The sequence below is a fragment of the Macaca fascicularis genome, chromosome 17 (assembly GCF_037993035.2).
Source record: "Macaca fascicularis isolate 582-1 chromosome 17, T2T-MFA8v1.1".
NCBI classification, from domain to species: domain Eukaryota; kingdom Metazoa; phylum Chordata; class Mammalia; order Primates; family Cercopithecidae; genus Macaca; species Macaca fascicularis.
Genome location: NC_088391.1, coordinates 63,851,004 through 63,872,006, shown reverse-complemented (window position 1 = coordinate 63,872,006; position 21,003 = coordinate 63,851,004). Strand labels below are relative to the sequence as shown.

Here is a 21,003-nt window from a genome sequence, read left to right as displayed (position 1 = left end):
ATTTAGGCTGGGTGTGGTGGCTCACGCCTGTAATCCCAGCACTTTGGGAGGCCAAGATGGGCAGATCATGAGGTCAGGAGTTCAAGACCAGACTGGCCAACATGGTGAAACCCCGTCTCCACTAAAAATACAAAAATTAGCCAGGCATTGTGGTGTGCGCATGTAATCCCAGCTACTCAGGAGACTGAGGCAGGAGAATCACTTTAACCTGGGAGACAGAGGTTGCGGTGAGCTGAGATCACTCCATTGCACTCCAGCCTGGGTGACAGAGCGAGACTCCGTCTCAAAAAAAAAAAAAAAAAAAAAAGGTATGGGTTTTAAAGTGAGGTTGGTCAGGTGTTAAGGTCTAATCACAGTTCAGTCACTTACTAGTTGTGCGATATTAAACAATATAACTTCTCTAGAACAAAAAAGTAGAAATAAAACATTAAAATGAGTAAGGCTGATTTCTTAGTTAACGACCCCTTAACTTTACGGTGTATTTCTTCAAAAATCTCTTATTCTCACCTTATACATTAAAAAAAATCTAGAGCATATAGCTGTGTAAAGGGATATCGTCACCTAGTATTATAAGTGTATTTTCTATATTATGTGGTCTTAAAATAGAATGCCATTAAAAAAGAAATACTTTGCCAGGCATGGTGACTCACACTTGTAATCCCAGTACGTTGGCAGGATGAGGCAAGTGGATCACCTGAGGTCAGGAGTTTGAGATCAGCATGGCCAACATGGTAAAACTCCGTCTCTACTAAAAACACAAAAATCAGCTGGTTGTGGTGGTGTGCACCTGTAGTCTCAGTTATTTGAAAGGCTGAGGCACAAGAATCACTTGAACCTGGGAGATGGAGGTTGTAGTGGGCCGAGATGGCGCCACCGCACTCCAGCCAGGGTGACAGAGCAGGACTCCTCCTCCTCCTCCTCAAAAAAAAAAAAAAAAAAAAATTTTTTTTTATATTTTGGATAAATGACAAACGGATGCAACATATGTATTTTCAAATTAAAGACAAACCAGTTGTATTTTACGATATTTATCCTGTAATTGAATTGCATTACAATTTAGGGGAAACTAATATCTGATTTTCAATTGAGAAAGGCTTCTAATTGAATAACTTTGTTTCTTTGCATTGTAGTTTCTGTTTAATGACCTATAATTTCATATTTTTGTAACTGTAAAATAAACCTTCATATACAGAAAGGAAAATTGGAAGATTAAAATGCTTGAGTTTATTAGTGGGCACACTATTGTGGGATCTGAAAAGTGAAAAAAAAATTATCTTTTACCCAACAAATAATTATCTTTTGGGAAAAGATACTTTCATTTTCCTAGCATTTCCCAACTTAACTAAAACAAAATTCTATAGCATCAAAACAACATTTTGAGGATTTCTATGAATTGGTACTGAGCATAAATGGTTGTTTTATTTAAGTCAAACAGATATAACAACATTATGAAGCAGTTGCTATTATTATTCCCAAAGAAAATGAGTAATTTATCCAGAGTGTGGTGAGTAACTGGGTTCAAATCTTAGGTCTGTCGAGCCTAAAGCCCACAAGCCAATCCCTACCCAATACCACTAGAAGAGATTCTATCTGGGCAGAAAAGACCTTCTGTTTTTCTTTTATGATAAAACTAAGGAGAAAAGCTTTCAAATTCTACCACTGCCCAACAGTAAGGATGCGGATGCTCTGGTTAATTGTCTAGAGCTTGCAGTCCAATACCAGAGCCACTAAATACATGTAGCTAATTTTAGATTTAAGATTAACTAAAGAAGCTTGATTCCTCAGTGCACTAGCCATATTTCAAGTGCTAAATGACCACACATGGCAAGTGGCTACTGAACTGGATAGTGCAGATATAGAACATTTCCATCATTACAGAAAGCTCTATTCAAAGCCCTGTTCAAAATTCTTAGTTTCTTGAAGATAGGAATCAATTCTTAAAATTTGTGTGTGTAATCGGGCCCAGCACATGCTTACTGCCTAATAGATGCTCAGTTACAAAGTATTGCATACTATCAATTCAATTAACTATATGCCAGGCTCTGGCTGAGACCTAGTAACATATTTTTAAAAAGGCCTTAGTCTAGGGGGGAGAATGAAGAAATAAAAATCACCCATAATTACACCATTTATAAATAAACTTTAGTGTCTGGATATGTTTGGCTGGGCACGGTGGCTCATGCCTGTAATCCTAGCACTTTGGGAGGCTGAGGCAGGGGGATCACTTGAGGTCAGGAGCTCAAGGCGAGCCTGGCCAACATGGTGAAATCCCATCTCCACTAAAAATATAAAAACATTAGCTAGGTGTGGTGGTGCATGCCTGCAATCTTAGCTACTCAGGAGGCTGAGGTGGGAGGATGGCTTAAACTGGGGAGGCAGAGGTCGAAGTGAGTCGAGATTGTGACACTGCATTCCAGCCTGGGAGACAGAGTGAGACTGTCTCCAAAAAAAAAAAAAAAAAAAGGGTTTATTTCCTTCGAATGTTTTTCTATGTATATTGATTTTTACTGAACATGTAAACCATAGTCAAGACTATACTAATTTCACAACTGCATCCTTCATTCCATGTTTTTAATTAGCCTATTCCCCAAATCTAAAATACCCAAGAACATGCAATGCATGGACACAGCAAAATACACTATTTATAATATGCTAATTGAAAACTTCATCTACTGTTGGACACTTGTTAGTTCCAATTTTTACATAATAAATAATGCTGCGACATGCATCATTTATATAAACCTATTATATAAACGTATCTCTATTTTCTTAGATAAAATTCCTTCAAGTAAAATTACTGGATCAGCTTTTTTTTTCCTTTCCATTTTATTTTGGGGGTTTACTTAATATTTAAAAGCTGAAGAAAGAGTAATACCACCCACTTGGTATATTGCCTACTGATGCAGAGACTACAGGATCTGATGCTAACAATCAATTTCTTTTTTTTTAAAGCCACATGGCCCTTATTTATTTATTTTTCCCTAAGTTATTGGGGGTGCAGGTGGTATTTGGTTACACAAGTAAGCTCTTTAGCGGTAATTTGTGAGACCCTGGTGCACTCATCACCCGAGCAGTATGCACTGCACCATGTATGTAGTCTTTTACCCCTTGCCCCCATTCCACTCTTCCCCCCAAGTACCCGAAGTCCATTGTATCATTCTTATGCCTTTGCATCCTTATAGCTTAGCTCCCACATATCAGTGAGAACTTGTGACATTTGGTTTTCCATTCCTGAGTTACTTCCCTTAGAATAATAGTCTCTAGTCTCATCTAGGTCATTGCAAATGCTGTTACTTCATTCATGTCTATGGCTGAGTAGTATTCCATATATATATATATATCACAGTTTCTTTATCCACTCGATTGATGGGCATTTTGCAATTGTGAATTGTGCTGCTATAAATGTGTGTGCAAGTATCTTTTTCAAATAATGACTTATTTTCCTCTGGGTAGATGCCCAGTAGTGGGACTGCTGGATCAAATGGTAGTTCTTCTTCTAGTTCTTTAAGGAATCTCCACACTGTCTTCCATAGCAGCTGTACTAGATTAAATTCCCACCAGAAGTGTAGAAGTGTTCCCTAATCCCCGCATCCGTGCCAACATCTACTGTTTTTTTTTTTTTTTTTTTTTTTTTTTTTTTAAGAAGGTGTCTTGCTCTTGTCACCCAGGCTGGAGTGTAGTGGCACGATCTTGGCTCACTGCAACCTCTTCCTTCCGGGTTCCAGTGATTCTCCTGCCTCAGTCAGGCACCCGCCACCATGCCTAGCTAATTTTTGTATTTTTAGTAGAGACAGGGTTTCACCATGTTGGCCAGGCTGATCTCGAACTCCTGACCTCAGGTGATCCACCTGCCTCGCTCTCCCAAAGTGTTGGGATTACAGGCGTGAGCCACCTCGTCCAGCCTACTGTTTTTTGATTCTTTGATTATGGCCATTCTTGCAGGAGTAAGGGGGTATTATATCGTGGTTTTGTTTTGCATTTCCCCAATCATTAGTGATATTGAGCATTTTTTCATGTTTACTGGCCATTTGTATATCTTCTTTTGAGAACTGTCTATTCATGTCCTTAGCCCACTTTTTGACGGGACTGTTTTTTTTTTCTTACTGATTTGAGTTCACTGTAGATTCTGGATATTCGTCCTTTGTCAGATGTAGATTGTGAAGATTTTCTCCCATTTTGTGGGCTGTCTGTTTACTCTGTTGATTGTTCCTTTTGCTGTGCAAAAGCTCTTTAATCAGGTCCCAGCTATTTAGCTTTGTTTGTTTATTGTTTTGAGACAGAGTTTTGCTCTGGTTGCCCAAGCTGCAGTGGAATGGCACGATCTCGACTCACCGCAACCTCTACCTCCCGGGTTCAAGCGATTCTCCTGCCTCAGCCTCCCGAGTAGCTGGGATTACAGGCATGTGCAACCACTCCTGGCTAATTTTGTATTTTTAGTAGAGATAGGGTTTCTCCATGTTAGTCAGGCTAGTCTTGAATTCCCAACCTCATGTGATCTGCCTGCCTTGGCCTCCCAAAGTGCTGGGATTACAGGGATGAGCCACTGCACCTGGCCAGCTTTGATTTTATTGCAATTGCTTTTGGATTTCTGGTCATGGAATCCTTGCCTAAGCCAATGCCTAGATGGGTTTTTCTGATGTTAGCTTCTAGAATTTTTATAGTTTTGGGTCTTAGGTTTAAGTCCTTAATCCATCTTGAGTTGATTTTTGTATTAAGGTGAGAGATGAGAATCCAATTTCATTCTCCTATATGAGGCTAGCCAATTATCCCAGCACCATTTGTCGAAAAGGGTGCTCTTTCCCCACTTTATGTTTTTGTTTGCTTTGTTATAGATCAGTTGGCTGCAAGTATTTGGGTTTATTTCTGGGTTCTCTATTCTGTTCCATTGGTCAATGTGCCTATTTTTGTACCAGTACCACACTGTTTTGGTGACTATGGCCTTATAGTATAGTTTGAAATCAGGTAGTGTGATGCCTCCAGATTTGTTCTTTTTGCTTAGTCTTGTTTTGCTGTGTGGGCTCTTTTTTGATTCCACATGAATTTTAGAATTGTTTTTTTCTAACTCTGTGAAGAATGATGGTGGTATTTTGATGGGGGTTTCACTGAATTTGTAGATTCTTTTGGCAGTATGGTCATTTTCACAATACTGATTCTACACATCCGTGAGCATGGGATGTGTTTCCATTCGTTTGTGTCATCTACGATTTCTTTCAGCAGTGTTTTGTAGTTTTTCTTGTAAAGGTTTTTTGACTCCTTTGTTAGGAATATTCCTAAGTATTTTATATATTTTTTGCAGCTATAGTAAAAGGAGTTGAGCTCTTGATTTGACTCTGTTTGGTCGCTGTTGGTGTATAAAAAAACTACCGATTTGTGTGCATCAATCTTGGATTCGGAAACTTTGCTGAATTGTTTTATCAGTTCTAGGAGCTTTCTGGAGTATTCCTTAGGGTTTTCAAGGCAAACGATTATATGGTCAGCAAACAAGGACAGTTTGACTTCCTCTTTACTGATTTGGATGCCCTTTATTTCTTTCTTGTTTGATTGTTCTGGCTAGGACTTCCAGTACTATGATGAGGAGGAGTGGTGAGAATGGGCATCCTTGTCTTGTTTCAGTCCTCAGGAAGAATGCTTTCAACTTTTTCCCATTCAGTATTATGTTGGCTGTAGGTCTGTCATAGATGGCTTTTACTATGTTAAGGTATGACGATTTTGCTGAGGGTTTCAATCATAAAGCGATGCTGGGTTTTGTCTAATGCTTTTTCTGCATCTATTGAGATATAATTTTTGTTTTTAATTCTGTTTATGTGGTGTATCACATTTATTGACTTGCATACATTAAACCATCCCAGCATCCCTGGTATGAAATCTACTTGGTCATGATGGACTATCTTTTTGATATGTTGTTAGATTCGGTTAGCTACTATTTGTTAAGGATTTTAGCATTTATGTTCATCAAAGATATTGGTCTGTAGTTTTCTTTTTTGGTTGTATCCTTTCCTGGTTTTGGTATTATGGTGATGCTGGCTTCATAGAATGAATTAGGGAGGGTTCCTTCTTTCTCTATCTCGTGAAATAGTGTCAAAAGGATTGGTACCAATTCTTCTTTGAATGTCTGGTGGAATTCTGCTGCGAATCCATCTGGTCCTGGACTTTATTTTTGGTAATTTTTAAATTACCGTTTCAATCTTGCTGCTTGTTATTGGTCTTTTCAGGGTATCTAATTCTTCTTGATTTAAGCTAGGAGGGTTGCATTTTTTCAAGGAATTTATCCATCTCTTTTAGGTTTTCTAGTTTATATGTGTAATGGTATTCACAGTAGCCTTGAATAATCTTTTGTATTTCAGTGGTGTCAGTTGTAATATCTCCTGTTTCATTTCTCAGTGAGGTTACTTGGATTTTCTTCTTTTCTTGGTTAATTTTGTTAATGGTCTTTTTTTTTTTTTTTTTTTTTGAGATGGAGTTTCACTTGTTGCCCTGGCTGGAGTGCAATGGTGCAGTTTCTGCTCACTGCAACCTCCGCCTCCCAAGTTCCAGCAATTCTCCTACCTCAGCCTCCTGAGTAGCTGGGATTACAGGCATGCACCACCATCCACCAATCCACCATGCCCAGCTTTTTTTTTTTTTTTTTTGCATTTTTAGTAGAGACGGGGTTTCTCCATGTTGGTCAGGCTGGACTCAAACTCCCGACCTCAGGTGATCTGCCCACCTCAGCCTCCCAAAGTGCTGGGATTATAGGCATGAACTACCATGCCTGGAATGATCTATCAATTTTATTTATCTTTTCAAAAAACCAGCTTTTTGTTTCATTTATGTTGTGTATTTTTGTTGTTGTTGTTGTTCAAATTTCATTTAGTTCTGCTCTGATCTCGGTTATTTCCTTTCTTCTGCTGGGTTTGGTTTATTCTTGTTTCTCTAGTTCCTTCAGGTGTGACCTTACATTGTCTGTTTGTGCTCTTTCAGACTTTTTGATGTAGGTGTTTAGGGCCATGAACCTTCCTCTTAGCTTTGCCTTAGCTGTATTCCAGAGGTTTGGATAGGTTGTGTCATTATTGTCATTCAGTTCAAACAATTTTTAAATTTCCATCTTGATTTCATTTTTGACCCAATGCTCATTCAGGAGCAGGTTATTTAACTTCCATGTATTTGTGTGGTTTTGAAGGTTCCTTCTAGAGTTGATTTCCAGTTTTATTCCACTGCAGTCTGACAGAGTGCTTGATATAATTTCAATTTTCTTAAATTTATTGAGGCTCATTTTATGGCCTATCATATGGTCTATCTTGGAGAAAGTTCCATGTGCTGTTGAATAGAATGTGTATTCTGCAGTTGTTGGATGAAATGTTCTGTTTATATCTATTATGTTCATTTATTCCAAGGTACAGTTTAAATCCAGTTAAATCCATTGTTTCTTTGTTGACTTTCTGTCTTGAAGACCTGTCTAATGCTGTCAGTGGAGTACTGAAGTCCTCCACTATTATTGTGTTGCTGTCTATCTCACTTCTTAGGTCTATTAGTAATTGTTTTATAAATTTGGGAGCTCCAGTATTAGATGCATTGTGATATTTTCCTGTTGGACAAGGCCTTTTACCATTATACAATGTCCCTCTTTGTCTCTTTCAACCACTGTTGCTTTAAAGTTTTTTTTGTCTGATACAAGAATAGCTACCCCTGCTTGCTTTTGGTGTCCATTTGCATAAAATGCCTTTTTCCACCCCTTTACTTTAAGTTTATGTGAGTCCTTATTTGTTAGGTGTGTCTCCTGAAGGCAGCAGATAGTTTGTGAGTTCTCATCCATTCTGCGGTTCTGTACCTTTTTTAAGTGGAGCATTTAGGCCATTTACATCCAATGCTAGCATTGAAATGTGAGGTACCATTGCATTCATCATGCTCTTTGTTGACTGTCTACTTTTTATTGTTTTGATTTTTAACTTATATTTTTGTTTTATAGGTCCTGTGTGATTTATGTTTTAAAGAGATTTTGTTTTGATGTGTTTCCAGGATTTGTTTCAAGATTTAGAGCTCCTTTTAGCTGTTCTTGTAGTGGTGGCTTGGTAACGGTGAATTCTCTCAGCATTTGTTTATCTGAAAATGAGTGTATCTTTCCTTCATTTATGATGCTTAGTTTCGCTAGATACAAAATTATTGGCTTATAATTGTTTTGTTTGAGGAGGCTGAAGATAGGACCCTCCAATCCTTTCTAGCTTGCAGGCTTTTGCTGAGAAATCTGCTGTCACAGCTCTTAAGATTCTTTCCTTCGTCTTAACTTTGGATAACCTGATGGCAATGTGCCTAAGTGAAAATCTTTTTGCAATGTATTCCCCAGGTGTTCTTTGTGCTTCTTGTATTTGTATGTCTAGGTCTCTAGCAAGGCCAGGGAAGTTTTCCTCAATTATTCCCCCAAATACGTTTTCCAAGCTTTTAGAACTGTCTTCTTCCTCAGGAACACCGATTATTCTTAGGTTTGGTTGTTTAACATAATCCCACACTTCTTGGAGGCTTTGTTCATATTTTCATATTCTTTTTTCTTTGTCTCTGTTGGATTGTGTTAATTCAAAGACCATGTCTTCAAGTTCTGAATTTTTTTCTTCTACTTGTTCAATTCTATGGCTGAGACTTTCCAGAGCATTTCGCATTTCTAAAAGCATGTCCAAAGTTTACTGAATTTTTGATTGTTTTTCTTTTAGCTATTTCCTTGAATATTTTTCCCTTCACTTCTTGTACCATTTTTTTTTTGGATTTCCTTGCACTGGACTTCACCTTTCTCTGGTTCCTCCCTGATTAGCTTAATAACTAACCTCTTAAATTCTTTTTCAGGTAAATCAGGGCTTTCTTGGTTTGGATCCATTGCTGGTGAACTAGTGATTTTGGGGGGCGCTAAGAGCCTCGTTTTGTTATATTACTAGGGTTGGTTTTCTGGTTCCTTCTCATTTGGGTAGGCTCTGTCAGAGGGAAAGTCAAGGGCTGAAGGCTGTTGTTCAGATTCTTTTGTCCCACGAGGTGTTCCCTTGATGTAGTACTCTCCCCCTTTTCCTGTGGATGTGGCTTCCTGTGAGCCGAACTGCAGTGATTGTTGTCGCTCTTCTGGGTCTAGCCACCCAGCGAGTCTACTCAGCTCCAGGCTGGTACTGGGGGTTTCTGCACAGTCTTGTGATGTGAACTGTCTGTGGGTCTCTCCATCATGGATACCAGCACCTATTCCGGTGGAGTGGCAGAGGGTGCAATGGACTCCATGAGGGTTCTTAGCTTTGGTGGTTTAATGCTCCATTTTTTGTGCTGGTTGGCCTTCTGCAAGGAGGTGGTGCTTTCCAGAAAGCATCAGCTGTATGGAAAGGGACCAGCAGTGGGTGGGGCCCTGGAACTCCCAAGATTATATGTCTTTTGTCTTTTGCTACCAGGGTGGGTAGGGAAGGACCATCAGGTGGGGGCAGGGCTAGCTGTGTCAGAGCTCAGACTACCCTTAGGTCAGTCTTGCTGCAGCTAATATGGGGAAGGGGAATGAGATTCCTAGGTCACTGGAGTTGTGTACCTACGAGGATTATAGCTGCCTCTGCTGAGTCATGCAGGTTGTCAGGGAAGTTGGGGAAAGCCACCAGTCACAGGCCTCATCCAGCTCCCATGAAAACTGAAGGGCTGGTCTCACCCCCAGTGCCCTCCCCACAACAGCCCCTAGTCTGTTTCCAGGCCCAGGGCGAGTTGGGCTTGAAAACTTGCCCGAGGCTTTCCACCTCTCAGAATATTTGTGGTGTCTCTCGGGTCCTGCAGGAGCAGTCCGCTTCCTTCAGAGGGTCTGCGGGTCCTCTTAGGATTGCTGGTTTGTTCTTGCAGTTGATCTGGAGCTAAAATTCACAATGTGGTCAACCTTCTAAGGCCTTTAACACAGATTACCATAATGTGCAGAGGGCTGTTTCATTTTCTGACTCATGAGATTTCCCACTGAAGGGTACTCTTGCCAGCACTTTAAAAACAACACACAGACCTAACTAAAGGTTTAAAAAAAGTTTAAATTTATATTTCGTTAATTATCAGTGAGAATTCATATGTTCATTTATTTATTTGTTAGCAATTTGCATTTCATTTCTTGGAAATGGTCCATTCCTTTTTTTCCCCACTTATTTATGTAGAAGGGGAAAGTATGTCTCCTTGATAAAATATCTTTTAAAATGAAGGACATAAGCCCTCTGTCATATATAACACAAAGAGTGTTTTTCAGTTTCGATTTTGCCTTTAATATTATTCATATTATTTTAAATATTAATTTTAAATATAAATTTTACAAATTTATGAATTTTATGAATTTATGAATTTTAAATTTTATGAATTTAAAAAATAAATTCAGCTTTTATTTTTCCTATATAATTTCTTTCCTTGCCTTCATCAGATTAACAGATTAATTCCCAAAGTAAACATAAGATATAATTTCATCTGTATTTACTTTAAAAAATTTTTTTGACGGAGTCTTGCTCTGTTGCCCAGGCCAGAGTGCAGTGATGTCGTCTCAGCTCACTGCAGCCTCGACCTCCTGGGCTTAAGCAGTCCTCCCTGCCTCAACCCCCAAGTAGCTGGGACTACAGGTGTGTGCCACCACACCTAACTTCCACAGTTTTTAAGTAGTAGATGAGGTTTCACTATGTTGGCCAGGCTGGTCTAGAACTCCTGACCTCAGGTGATCCACCAACCTCAGTCTCCAAAAGTGCTGGGATTACAGGCGTGACTCACTGCACCTGGCTCATCTGTATTTACTTCTAATACTTTCATAGCTACACACACACACACACACACACACACACTATATGTATATAATATATATTATATATCTATATGCACCCTAGTAATCCATCTGAGTTTAAGTTTGCTGTATGGTATGAGGTATTGAGTCAACTATTTTCTCTAAATATTCAAATGATTATCACAGCATCATTTATTGTCCAATCCACACTTTCCCTATTGATTTGAAATGTGACCTTTACCATGTATAAATTCTTAAATTTATGTAAATATGTTTTGGGGCTTTGCATTTTATAACATTTGTGAACTAATTTTGTGTGCAGCTTGATTATTCTTGCCTCAGAACACACTTTAAAATGTGATACACATTTCCATTATTTCTTTTTAAAAAGTACTTTTAAAAATGTTGACTATTCTGTATTTGTTTTTCTTTCCAGTTGTACTATAGAATTATTTTCAGTTAAAAAATACGCTGGCATCTGATTAGATAGAAACATATATTATTTGATGAAAACTGAAAAAAATGTATACTTCATTCCCTTCCAGAAACATGGTGTTTCATTTCACATGTCAGTGAAGTTCTATAGTTTTCTTCATATAGATTCTGCACTGTTCTTATTAAAAATATTCCAAGTCATTATATATTTTTGGTTGCTATTGTGAATGAGATTTTTCTTATTTTTGTTTCCTAACAATTCCATTCCTTTTCAGTATACATCTTTCTGAAATACATATTTCCTTTTTTTTTTTTGCAGGATAGTGCCACATCCTATAGGAGAAACAAAGCTCAATATAAATCTTGCACTTAGGGACTTTACATGGCATGCTAACGTGGAAAGAAAAGCTTGTACATGTACCTCCAATTTTTTCTGATATTTTTCACATTCCATTTGACACTGTGTAAGATTTCTTGCCGTTTCCTCTTGTAGAAGTTGAACACGCTCACTCTCAAAAGATTTTACTTTACTTTGATGGAGAAATTCTGTTACTTTGCTTTCTGTACTAAGTTGTAGTTCTCTGTACCTGAAAGAAGCAGAATGGTTATGACACTCTAAAGAAAGCAGTCTCAATGATTTACATACTCATAAACCGCACTTCTACATTTTCTACTCCCCTATATTTGTGCAGTTAATAATTTATATTTATTCAGCAAAGCTTTTATAAAGAATTTAGGTAGGTGTATGTATGAAAATATGTAATTCCAGTGAACATATCAATTAACTTTTACCATTCTACCCTCATTTTCATTCCTTCTACCCCAAAATAATTATTTCCTATTATTTTGTAAATGGCAAGAACAAATTTCAGTTACATTGCTTGGAATGATTTAATTTCTACACTTTTCATAGGCCTTCTTAAGTCTATGGCATTGTTTCCCAGCTTGCTATTTCATCCTAAATCTAAATAATGTCAGATGGAGAAGAAAGCAATGAAATATGCACATTAAACTACAAATTCTTGAAACATTTGCAAAATAAACTTAGTAAATATACATATATTTTGATATTACAAGAAAAAAATGTACAAACTGTGAAGATAAATATAGGCCTACAAGTAGGCTATTACAACTCAGATAAGGAACATTCTCCTCATTCCACAGGTATAACTAATAATAAAAACATTTCCACTTAACATATAAATCACCACATACTATAAATTTGAAAATGCTTAAGGTTGATTGTGTTCTAACAGAAAAGTAAAATACAGATACACTATATCTTTTCAGGGAGCTATTATGAACCCAGTATAATGCTAGGTATGTTATTAAAATTCATTTATTCAAATATTTATTGAGCTAGTCAGTATGCTAGGTAATGTGTATATATTGGTAGATAAAATATTGCTTTTAAAAATAACTTACAGTTTTCTGGGGAGAACAGGCAAATAAACATGAAAATTCAATGGAGTATAGTAAGTGCTTCAATAGGGTAATCTCTAGGATCAATGGGAACATATATGAAGGAGACCTAACTTGGTTTGTGTGGAGGGTGTGTGTGTGTGTGTGTGTGTGTGTAAGGCAGGAGGAGGTAAGGGGTGGGAAGCATTCTAGGGAGAAGAAATGTGAGTTACGTGCAGGGCAGTGAAGCAGAGAGCATAGTCACTTCACAGTGATAGTCTTTCTGCTATTACATAATATTCATAACTGACATTTCTGAGGTAAGATAAACTTTAAAATGCTTTTTAAAGGCTATTTCACTCCTGCCAGTGAGTCAAAATACCATTCAAAATATAATTAGAGAAGACAGGCATTAGATACACACCATGGGCTACTTCAACTCTCAGATGGGTGTAAGTTCCATACAATGCACATTTCACATTAATATACAGTAAAGCTTTAAAGTGAATGTCAGTTTTTGTGATTAACTTTTTTGGAAAATCCTGGTATTAATTATATAAAACTTTTTACAATTTTATTAAAAAATACCTTTTTATATAGAAAAACAAACACTGATAAATTATTTACTGAGACATAATTCATATATCATAAAATTCACTCTTTTAACATACACAATTCTGTGGTTTTTAGCTTATTTACAAAGTTGCACACCATTATCTAATTAAAAACATTTTAATTACCCTAAAAAATCCCCATGTTCATTAGTCACTCCCTATTCTCCTCCTCATCCAGGCCTGGCAACCACTGATCTACTTTTTGTCTCTAAAAGTTTGCTTACTCTGAACATTTCATATAAATGGAATCATATAATATGTGGCCTTCTGGTGTTTTCAAGGTTCATTCATGTTGTAGCATGAATCAACATTTCATTCCTTTTTATAACCGAGTAACATTCAATTGTATAACTATATCACATTTTGCTTATCCATCATCAGTTGATGGACATTTGGGTTGTTTCTGATTTTGGGCTATGATGAATAATGCTACCATGAACATTTATGTACAAGTTTTTGTGTAAACATGAATTCATTTCTCTTGGTTATATACCTAGGAACAGAATTGCTATGTCATATGTCACTCTATTTTTAACTTTTTGAGAAACTGCCCAACTTTTTCCCAACATGGTTGCACCATTTTACATTCCTGTCAGCAATAACAAGGGTGCCAATTTCTCCACATTCTCAACACCACTGATCTTTGTCTGCCTTTTGATTATGCATCCTAGAGTGTGTGAAGTGGTAAAAAAAATACTTTTTACTAAAAAAATTTATTAATTCAACATTTTATGACATAAAAATGTCCCTGTACTCTTTGAGGCAAGTTGTTTTATAAATATAGATGTATTAAATGTGTGAAATCAATACCTTCTTTGTATGTGAGACTAGGACATACATAGACCATATTATGAAATAAATTCTGGAAAAGTAATTTAGAATGTGATTATCTTTAAATCATCTTTAAGATAATTTATCCTAAAAAGATAAACTGCAAATTTTGCCTTTTTATGGATTCAGGATGTTGTTGCTTCGGATATCAATGCCAACTCCAAATAGGTAATTAAAGACTTAGCTTTTAGCATCACCGGTTTCTATTCATTACATGGCACCTGAAAGTTACTTTTAGCACTAATATTATTTCCTTATATTGAAAAGCTAAACAGTAAACAGTATTTAGACACTTAGAATATAGAAAATTTAACAGAAGTTAAACAATAAACCATCTAGGTGGTAACAAGAATTATCTCCTAAAAATTTGAATATAGTAAGTTTCATAAATTGAAGTTTCGTAAAATGAAATGGTAATTCTAACGGACTAGTCTATTCCCATGTTGTTTACGTAAGTGAAAGCATCTGCCTCATATTATTAAGTCTGTGTAATTATTTTGTTAAACTGAACTCTGAAAACGTTGAACAAACATAGCTACAAAAGTAGCTCCAACAGTGAGGAACTGATGATGCCCAGGAGCTAGTTTCAGGTAACTCCCACTTAACTTGTTTTGCTAATATAACCCATCACATTTTACTTTGTTGACTCAGACTTCTCATCTCATACTCTCAATCTGAACATCTTATTTGAGGTAAGTCAGTATTATTCATACATTAACAACTTCATGTTTGATATTCTAATTTATTAGCATAGTAACCTTAAGAGGTCATATTTTCCACACAGAATCTCCACCTATTCTCACAACCATCTCATCCCCAGGCCCAAAATTTGGCTTCATTTGTCTTTATGCTACATTTGTAACTGGGTTTTTAGTTTTCATAAGACCCAACCATATATCACATACTACTTTAAAAAAACAGAAAGGGCTAGAACTAATGGTTTGCTCTGAAGGAATATTCACTGCAACAGCACTTCTGGGGTTGGAAGTACAGGGAGAAAAAGTGTTAAAAGGTGAAAATCAGCTATTACACAGTGAGTTACAAAGAAAGTAATTAAACTCCCAGTAGCAGGACATGTTCTGTGACGCTGAGAAATAACCACAGGACAGACATCAATGTGACACTGGAGTCTCACAAATAGGAAAATGTATTTGTTAATAAAAATACTAGATAAAACATCAGATAACAGGTTTTCATAACAAAATTTACATTGGCAGTCTTTACATGTAGACCCTACAGGGGAAGTTTTACTTGTTAGACTTGATGTATTGAGCCACGCATGTATATGGTTTATTCCCAACTCTTATTAACAAAGTCAATATTGAGTAAAAGTAATACAGTGAAAGACCCATATTTAACCCATTTTAACTGCTTATTTAAGCTCACTTTTTTATTTCAATGAGAAACAACTGATTTTTGAATTCTGTACACAAAATGTTCATGGCTTGTACTACATTAAAAATTCTGAACCCAGTTATCAAATCTTGTTCGGTAAACAGGCATTCTAAGGCAGAATACCTAAAAAGTAGTAAAACTCAGTGGTGAGGTTCATGTAATGACCAGGGCCAGAATATGGTACTTGCATTAAGAAATTTAACAACCGGTCCAGGTTGGAAGTAAGACAGTGCAGTAGTTGAGGCAAAGCATTTATCTGTATGTGGCAGGACAACTGTGTACAAATAAAGAGTATGGGAAGTAAGACCCTGCCCCAAGGCGGACTGGCAAAAGAAGTTAAGCAAAGTCACAAGATTTCCAGTACCAGTAAAGGTTCATGGAAAGATTTTTAGTATTCAGTTATTAGGCAAATTAATAACAAAGCGCTGAAAGATACTTTCAACTTTATGTTGAAATATGGAGAGATGGGTCAATAAAGAGAGAATATTGCAGCTTAGAAGAATACACAGAAGTAGGTAGTCAGAGATAGACTGGTAAGTTTTTTGTGTGAGCAGGAAAATTTAGTTTTAAATTCCACAAGTAAGTGGGGCAGAGATTGATAAACTTTCTACACTTGAAAGAACTGTGAAACAAAGATGGGCCTGAATCTCCAGATAGATTCAGTCTTTGGTAGATTCAGTTGTAAGAAATTGGAGTTGACAAGGACAGAAGCTGATGTGTCTAGTCAACTGAGAATTCAGTCTTGCTCATAAGGATAAGCCGTTTATATTTTCATAAATTTTCTTCTCTGTACAAGTAAATATTTTCAAATATATTTTCAATTCTATAAATAATTTATCAAATCCACTGTGAGGCTAAAAACTCCAAACATTACAAATAAAGATTACAGACTTCTTCTTCTTCTTTTTTTTCTTTTTTGTAGATACAGGGTCTCACTATGTTGCCTAGGCTGGTCTCGAAATCCTGGGCTCAAGCCATCCTCCCATCTCAGCCTCCCAAAGTGCTGGGATTACAGGTGTGGGTCACTGCACCTGGCCCAGACCTCTATCACTACTCTCAATTCCATTTCTCCTTTGAGAGATAATCACTGTTATTAGTTTTCTGTGTATCTAAGAGGTTTTTCTTTAAAACATGCATGCATATCACATATCAATTGATGTATCAGTTTTCTTTTTTTTTAAAAACAAACAGCATATCACACATATTCTTCTCTGTAACTTCCTTTTTTTCATGTAGACTGTCCTGGGATCTGTTTTTTCCATGTCTATACCTCATTCTTTTCATTTGCTGTGTAACAGAGCACAATGTGGACATAACCATTTAATTAATTCCAAATAATTTAATTCTAAACTGATTAACATTTAGATTATTTCAAAATGCTTCAAAGCATCATATACAGAGCTTCAAAGATCATCCTAAGAATTGCCTCCCATGCACAAGTAAATGTTTAAGAAAGATACCATGAAGTGAAATTCTGTCAAAAGATTTTAAATTTTGATACTGCCATTTTTCTTTCCAAATGGCTACATCAATTTAAAATGAAACTCTAAGTGTATGAAATATGATTTCTGCATATCCTCACCAATATTTGATATTATTCTCTATAAATGTTTGCTATGCATATTACATATGAATTATGCTTTCATGTAGAATTTGCTATCCTTCCCTCAATATTATAACTTAAAAATCTTATGTTATTAAACCTCCTTCAAAAATAAGATTTTCAATTGTCCTCATGATTTTCCATTCTCAACAATTCTTTCATTTTTAAATAGTTAACCTCTCCCCAACTTCTCACCCATTGTTCACAACAAACAGTATACCCAGTTTATTCACCCACCAAGTGCAATGGGCTTTACTCTGAATGGCTGAATTTCCAAAAACAAAACTCATCTTTGAAGGAAGAAGACTGTTAAAATGAAAAGTTATTCCAAGAACTGTGCTATAAAATAAGTGAACTGAGCAATACCAGAACAGTTGGAAAAAGCATACGGGCTTCTACCGTATTGACCTTGGTGGAGGGTATTCTCATTTGTGTCCATACATTCTGATGTGCTTCTTTTAAAAATAAAAACTTGACTCATTACATACATATTTAGATACGAATCATGGATATATCTAAAATCACACAAGGACACTGAGTTATATAAAAAGAAAGGAAGTGTACATCCTAAAGAAATAATAAATAATATACCATATAGGTAAAGGTATCTGGGAAATGAGAGGTGAGAGGAGAAAATTAGTTGTTTTTACATTACATGATTCAACTTAAAATTAATTTTACTGAACGCAACTCAAAAAATTTTTTATATGAGAAATTTAAAAAATAAAAAAATTAAGTACTTTCCATTTAAATAATTTTGGCTTAGATATATCTTTTACTTCTCACAACAAAGTGTTATTAGCTAGACAGAGATGAGGTATTACCACATCAGTGTCTAGTATAGGGTATAGGTCTTTGGTTATTTTTTATATCCTGAAAACATTTGAAAGATGTCAGAATACAAAAATAAGCACACCTACCTTATTATACCCAATCTATAACTTCTAATTGACTTTAAGAAAACCAGAAGTATCCAAGTTTTATGTATTTCAAAAACTATAAAACTACATTCACACATATATATATAACTTACAGAGAATATATCAGAAATTACTTTCATGTTATTAAAATACAAAATGTTATCTTACAGATTTTACTTTTGCGCATTACTGCTACTTACTGTTCTACCAACTGTTTTCTTTTGCTTTATAGTTATCTGTATATTTAAAAAATTTTAAATATATACCTAGATACTGAATCAAAATTATTTTTGATGAAAATTAGGGGAGCAATTACATTAATTAAAAAATGTACATATAAAATTATAGAGCCCAAAGATGTCCAGTAAGTTGGAAAAAAAAATGAAAAACTATAGAGTAACACAGTTATCTGTACAGTTCTCTACACAGGTGTTTCCCTTCCAACTATGAAATTTTCCAAATTGAAAAGCAAGAAGGTAGGGAAAACTTATAAAGCCAACATTAATGTTGCAACAATGATGCATAAAGAACATGAGAAAGGAATTTAAAAGGAGTTTGGGTATTTCTCCAAACGTTTCTGCCATTTAGATGATTTCTTCAACCAGTTCACTTCTCAGCTGCAATACTACATCTGTCATTTTTGGCTTAGAAGCTAATTCTTAAATGAATGTGAGAGGTCTTTTTTTGCTGAGTTAAAAACGCTGAGTATGTTTGACAACTGTACCATGGATTTATAAGAATTTCAAGCATGTATTTGGAGTAATTCAATGCATCCATCATATCACGATCAAATAAAATATGTGTCATTAATAAACAACATGTAGTAATATCTGGTCATCTTATAAAGGCAAAAAAAATAGGTACTACAGGTATGTGAAGAGTACTTAACTGAAACAAATGTAAGGAAAGGAATGTTGTCATAAAATAAAAGCATGTATGAGATAAAATTAGAGTAAAACATTTTATAACAGTGTTTGATTGGGTCTGTTTTCCCTTTTGTGTCAACATGACAACAAACACTTAAAATTCAGCTTGAATTATCCTCTGAACCAAGAGTATTTATTATATTAGTGCTTCATAGCACTCAAAACTCTATTTCACGCTGCTTTTAATGTATATCTCAGTGTTAGTCTACATTAAAGAAAAAAAAATCAGAACATATAAACTGAATCTTAAAAAGTCATTAGAAAAAGCACTTTTGGAGGGATGCTTTTATGATGAATAGCGTAAAGTATTAATAGCAGGATGGAGGCTAATCATGCTTTTGTCCTATTTTTCAGTAATATATAGCTCAAGAAAAGAAATTTACTATGGTTAACATACATATTGTAAAAGGTAAAAAGGGATGTAAAAGTCATTTGTTTAGATCAACTTCCTAATAACAGGCAAGCCCTATAAATGCTAATTTATCCAAATTAATGTTCTGAAATGGGTTAAGGAATACTCCAAAAAACTCCTGAATACAGCAACCAGTCATGGGTCTTTAAGCCTAGGTGGTCTTGTAGTAAAGCTGGATCATTAGCAACATTTTTTTCTTTTCTAAGGATGAGGATGACTCCTGAGGTTGACTTTATCTAGCCTAACCAGGGAGGACCATCAGAATTACTTGTGGAACTTCAAAGAACTCTAGATGCCATGGTTCTGCCTGAGACCTTCTGAATCAAAATCCTTGGGGGAAAACTTGAGCGTGTTGAGTTCTGGATGATAATGTGAGTTAACACAAGTAAAATGTTCACAACAACACACTGTACAATTAAAATATAAGTTACTCGAGTGCAGGAATCTTGTCTAATCCATCTTTGGATTCCTAAGATTTCGTATATATTCTGGCATATTATAAGCTCTTAATGAGATAATGGTATATCCAGAATATTACTAACTCTTAATGCTTACTGAGTGAATGAATGGAGTCATAGTAACCATGAGGTTTTTAGGTGTTATAAAATTAGAATGCTAAATCAAGCCAGGATAGAAAACATTAAAATATTAAATACCAATTTGATGAGGGGCAGTCTCTTACTGAAGTATGAAAAAACCAGTGAACTAAGATTATTGTTTCCAGGTTTAGGTGTCAGTAAAAGATGAAAACAAATTACAGAGAGTGAAGAAAAGAGAAACCAAAATGATTATAGGTTAGGTGTGACCAAACTACAAAAAAGTAAATTAAACTTTCAAAAAATATACAGTTTGGATAAGGGCTAAGGTGGTAGAAGGAGACATGACAACATTCTAAAAACACTTACAAAAAAGAAATGCAAAAAAGGGAGCAAAAGTATTGTGATATGACAGGCTCTATCTGAGTTCTATAAGAAGTTAAAATTACTACAAATTTTATATACAATTTTAGGAATCTATGTGTGACTCACTAGCCTACCTACAAGAATGTAATAAAGTCTATCATAAGGGCATATAAAACAGAAGTAAAGAAGAAAAACGTAACATAGTAAGAACTAAATCACTATTTCCCCACCTCTTATTTCTGTCTAATTAGACTTAATGGACTAAATAATTACTTATTAGTATTTCTGTTAAATTCTATCTTGGGATATTCAAAGAAATAGAGAGTAAATATAATCTTATGTTAGGTACTCAGTAAACATATTATGTTATAATTATATTTTTATTTTCTACAACTGCTTATAAAATGAGAAAGTTTAAAAGTTTCAGAAAAAGTCTACACACTTTGGTATCTATTTAACCATCTCTAACATTTCAGGATAAAAAAGAAATAATAAAGAGCCTAATATAATCAAAGCAACTCAGTAAGCATTAATCTAATTAAACAAACTCCAATTTTTAACATCTGACATTATTATTCCGAAGAAATGTCTTCTCTCAAACATCCTCCTGGGCCTTGCTTTTCTCCCTACACTTTTCTCATGTCCTCCCCCGCAGAAAGTGTTGCTCTTCCTCTCTAGGTTGGCTGAAATTTGGTGCTTTTATTATTGCTCTGTCCCTTATTCCTCTTCTCTCGCTTTCTATTGTAACCATGACTAAGTGGGTTGTGAGAGGCTTGTGATATTAATAAAAAGCCAGTGATGAACTTTAAAGGCGTTTACTATACTAAGAGGAAACTTGAAT

At 35.6% G+C, this 21,003-nt stretch overlaps 1 protein-coding gene across 6 annotated transcripts in view; it reads right to left on the bottom strand.

The window, feature by feature from the left end:
* Positions 1–21,003, bottom strand: part of PIBF1 (progesterone immunomodulatory binding factor 1) — a 238,531-nt gene that overhangs the window by 110,310 nt on the left and 107,218 nt on the right. For all 6 annotated transcript variants that reach the window (XR_012427009.1, XM_005585991.4, XM_015439336.3 and 3 more), the window contains exon 11: positions 11,580–11,745. Coding sequence is in view for 5 of the 6 variants with exons in the window: in XM_005585991.4 (XP_005586048.3) it covers positions 11,580–11,745 (166 nt within the window). In the remaining variant the exon portion in view is untranslated. The remainder of the gene's footprint in view (positions 1–11,579; positions 11,746–21,003) is intronic.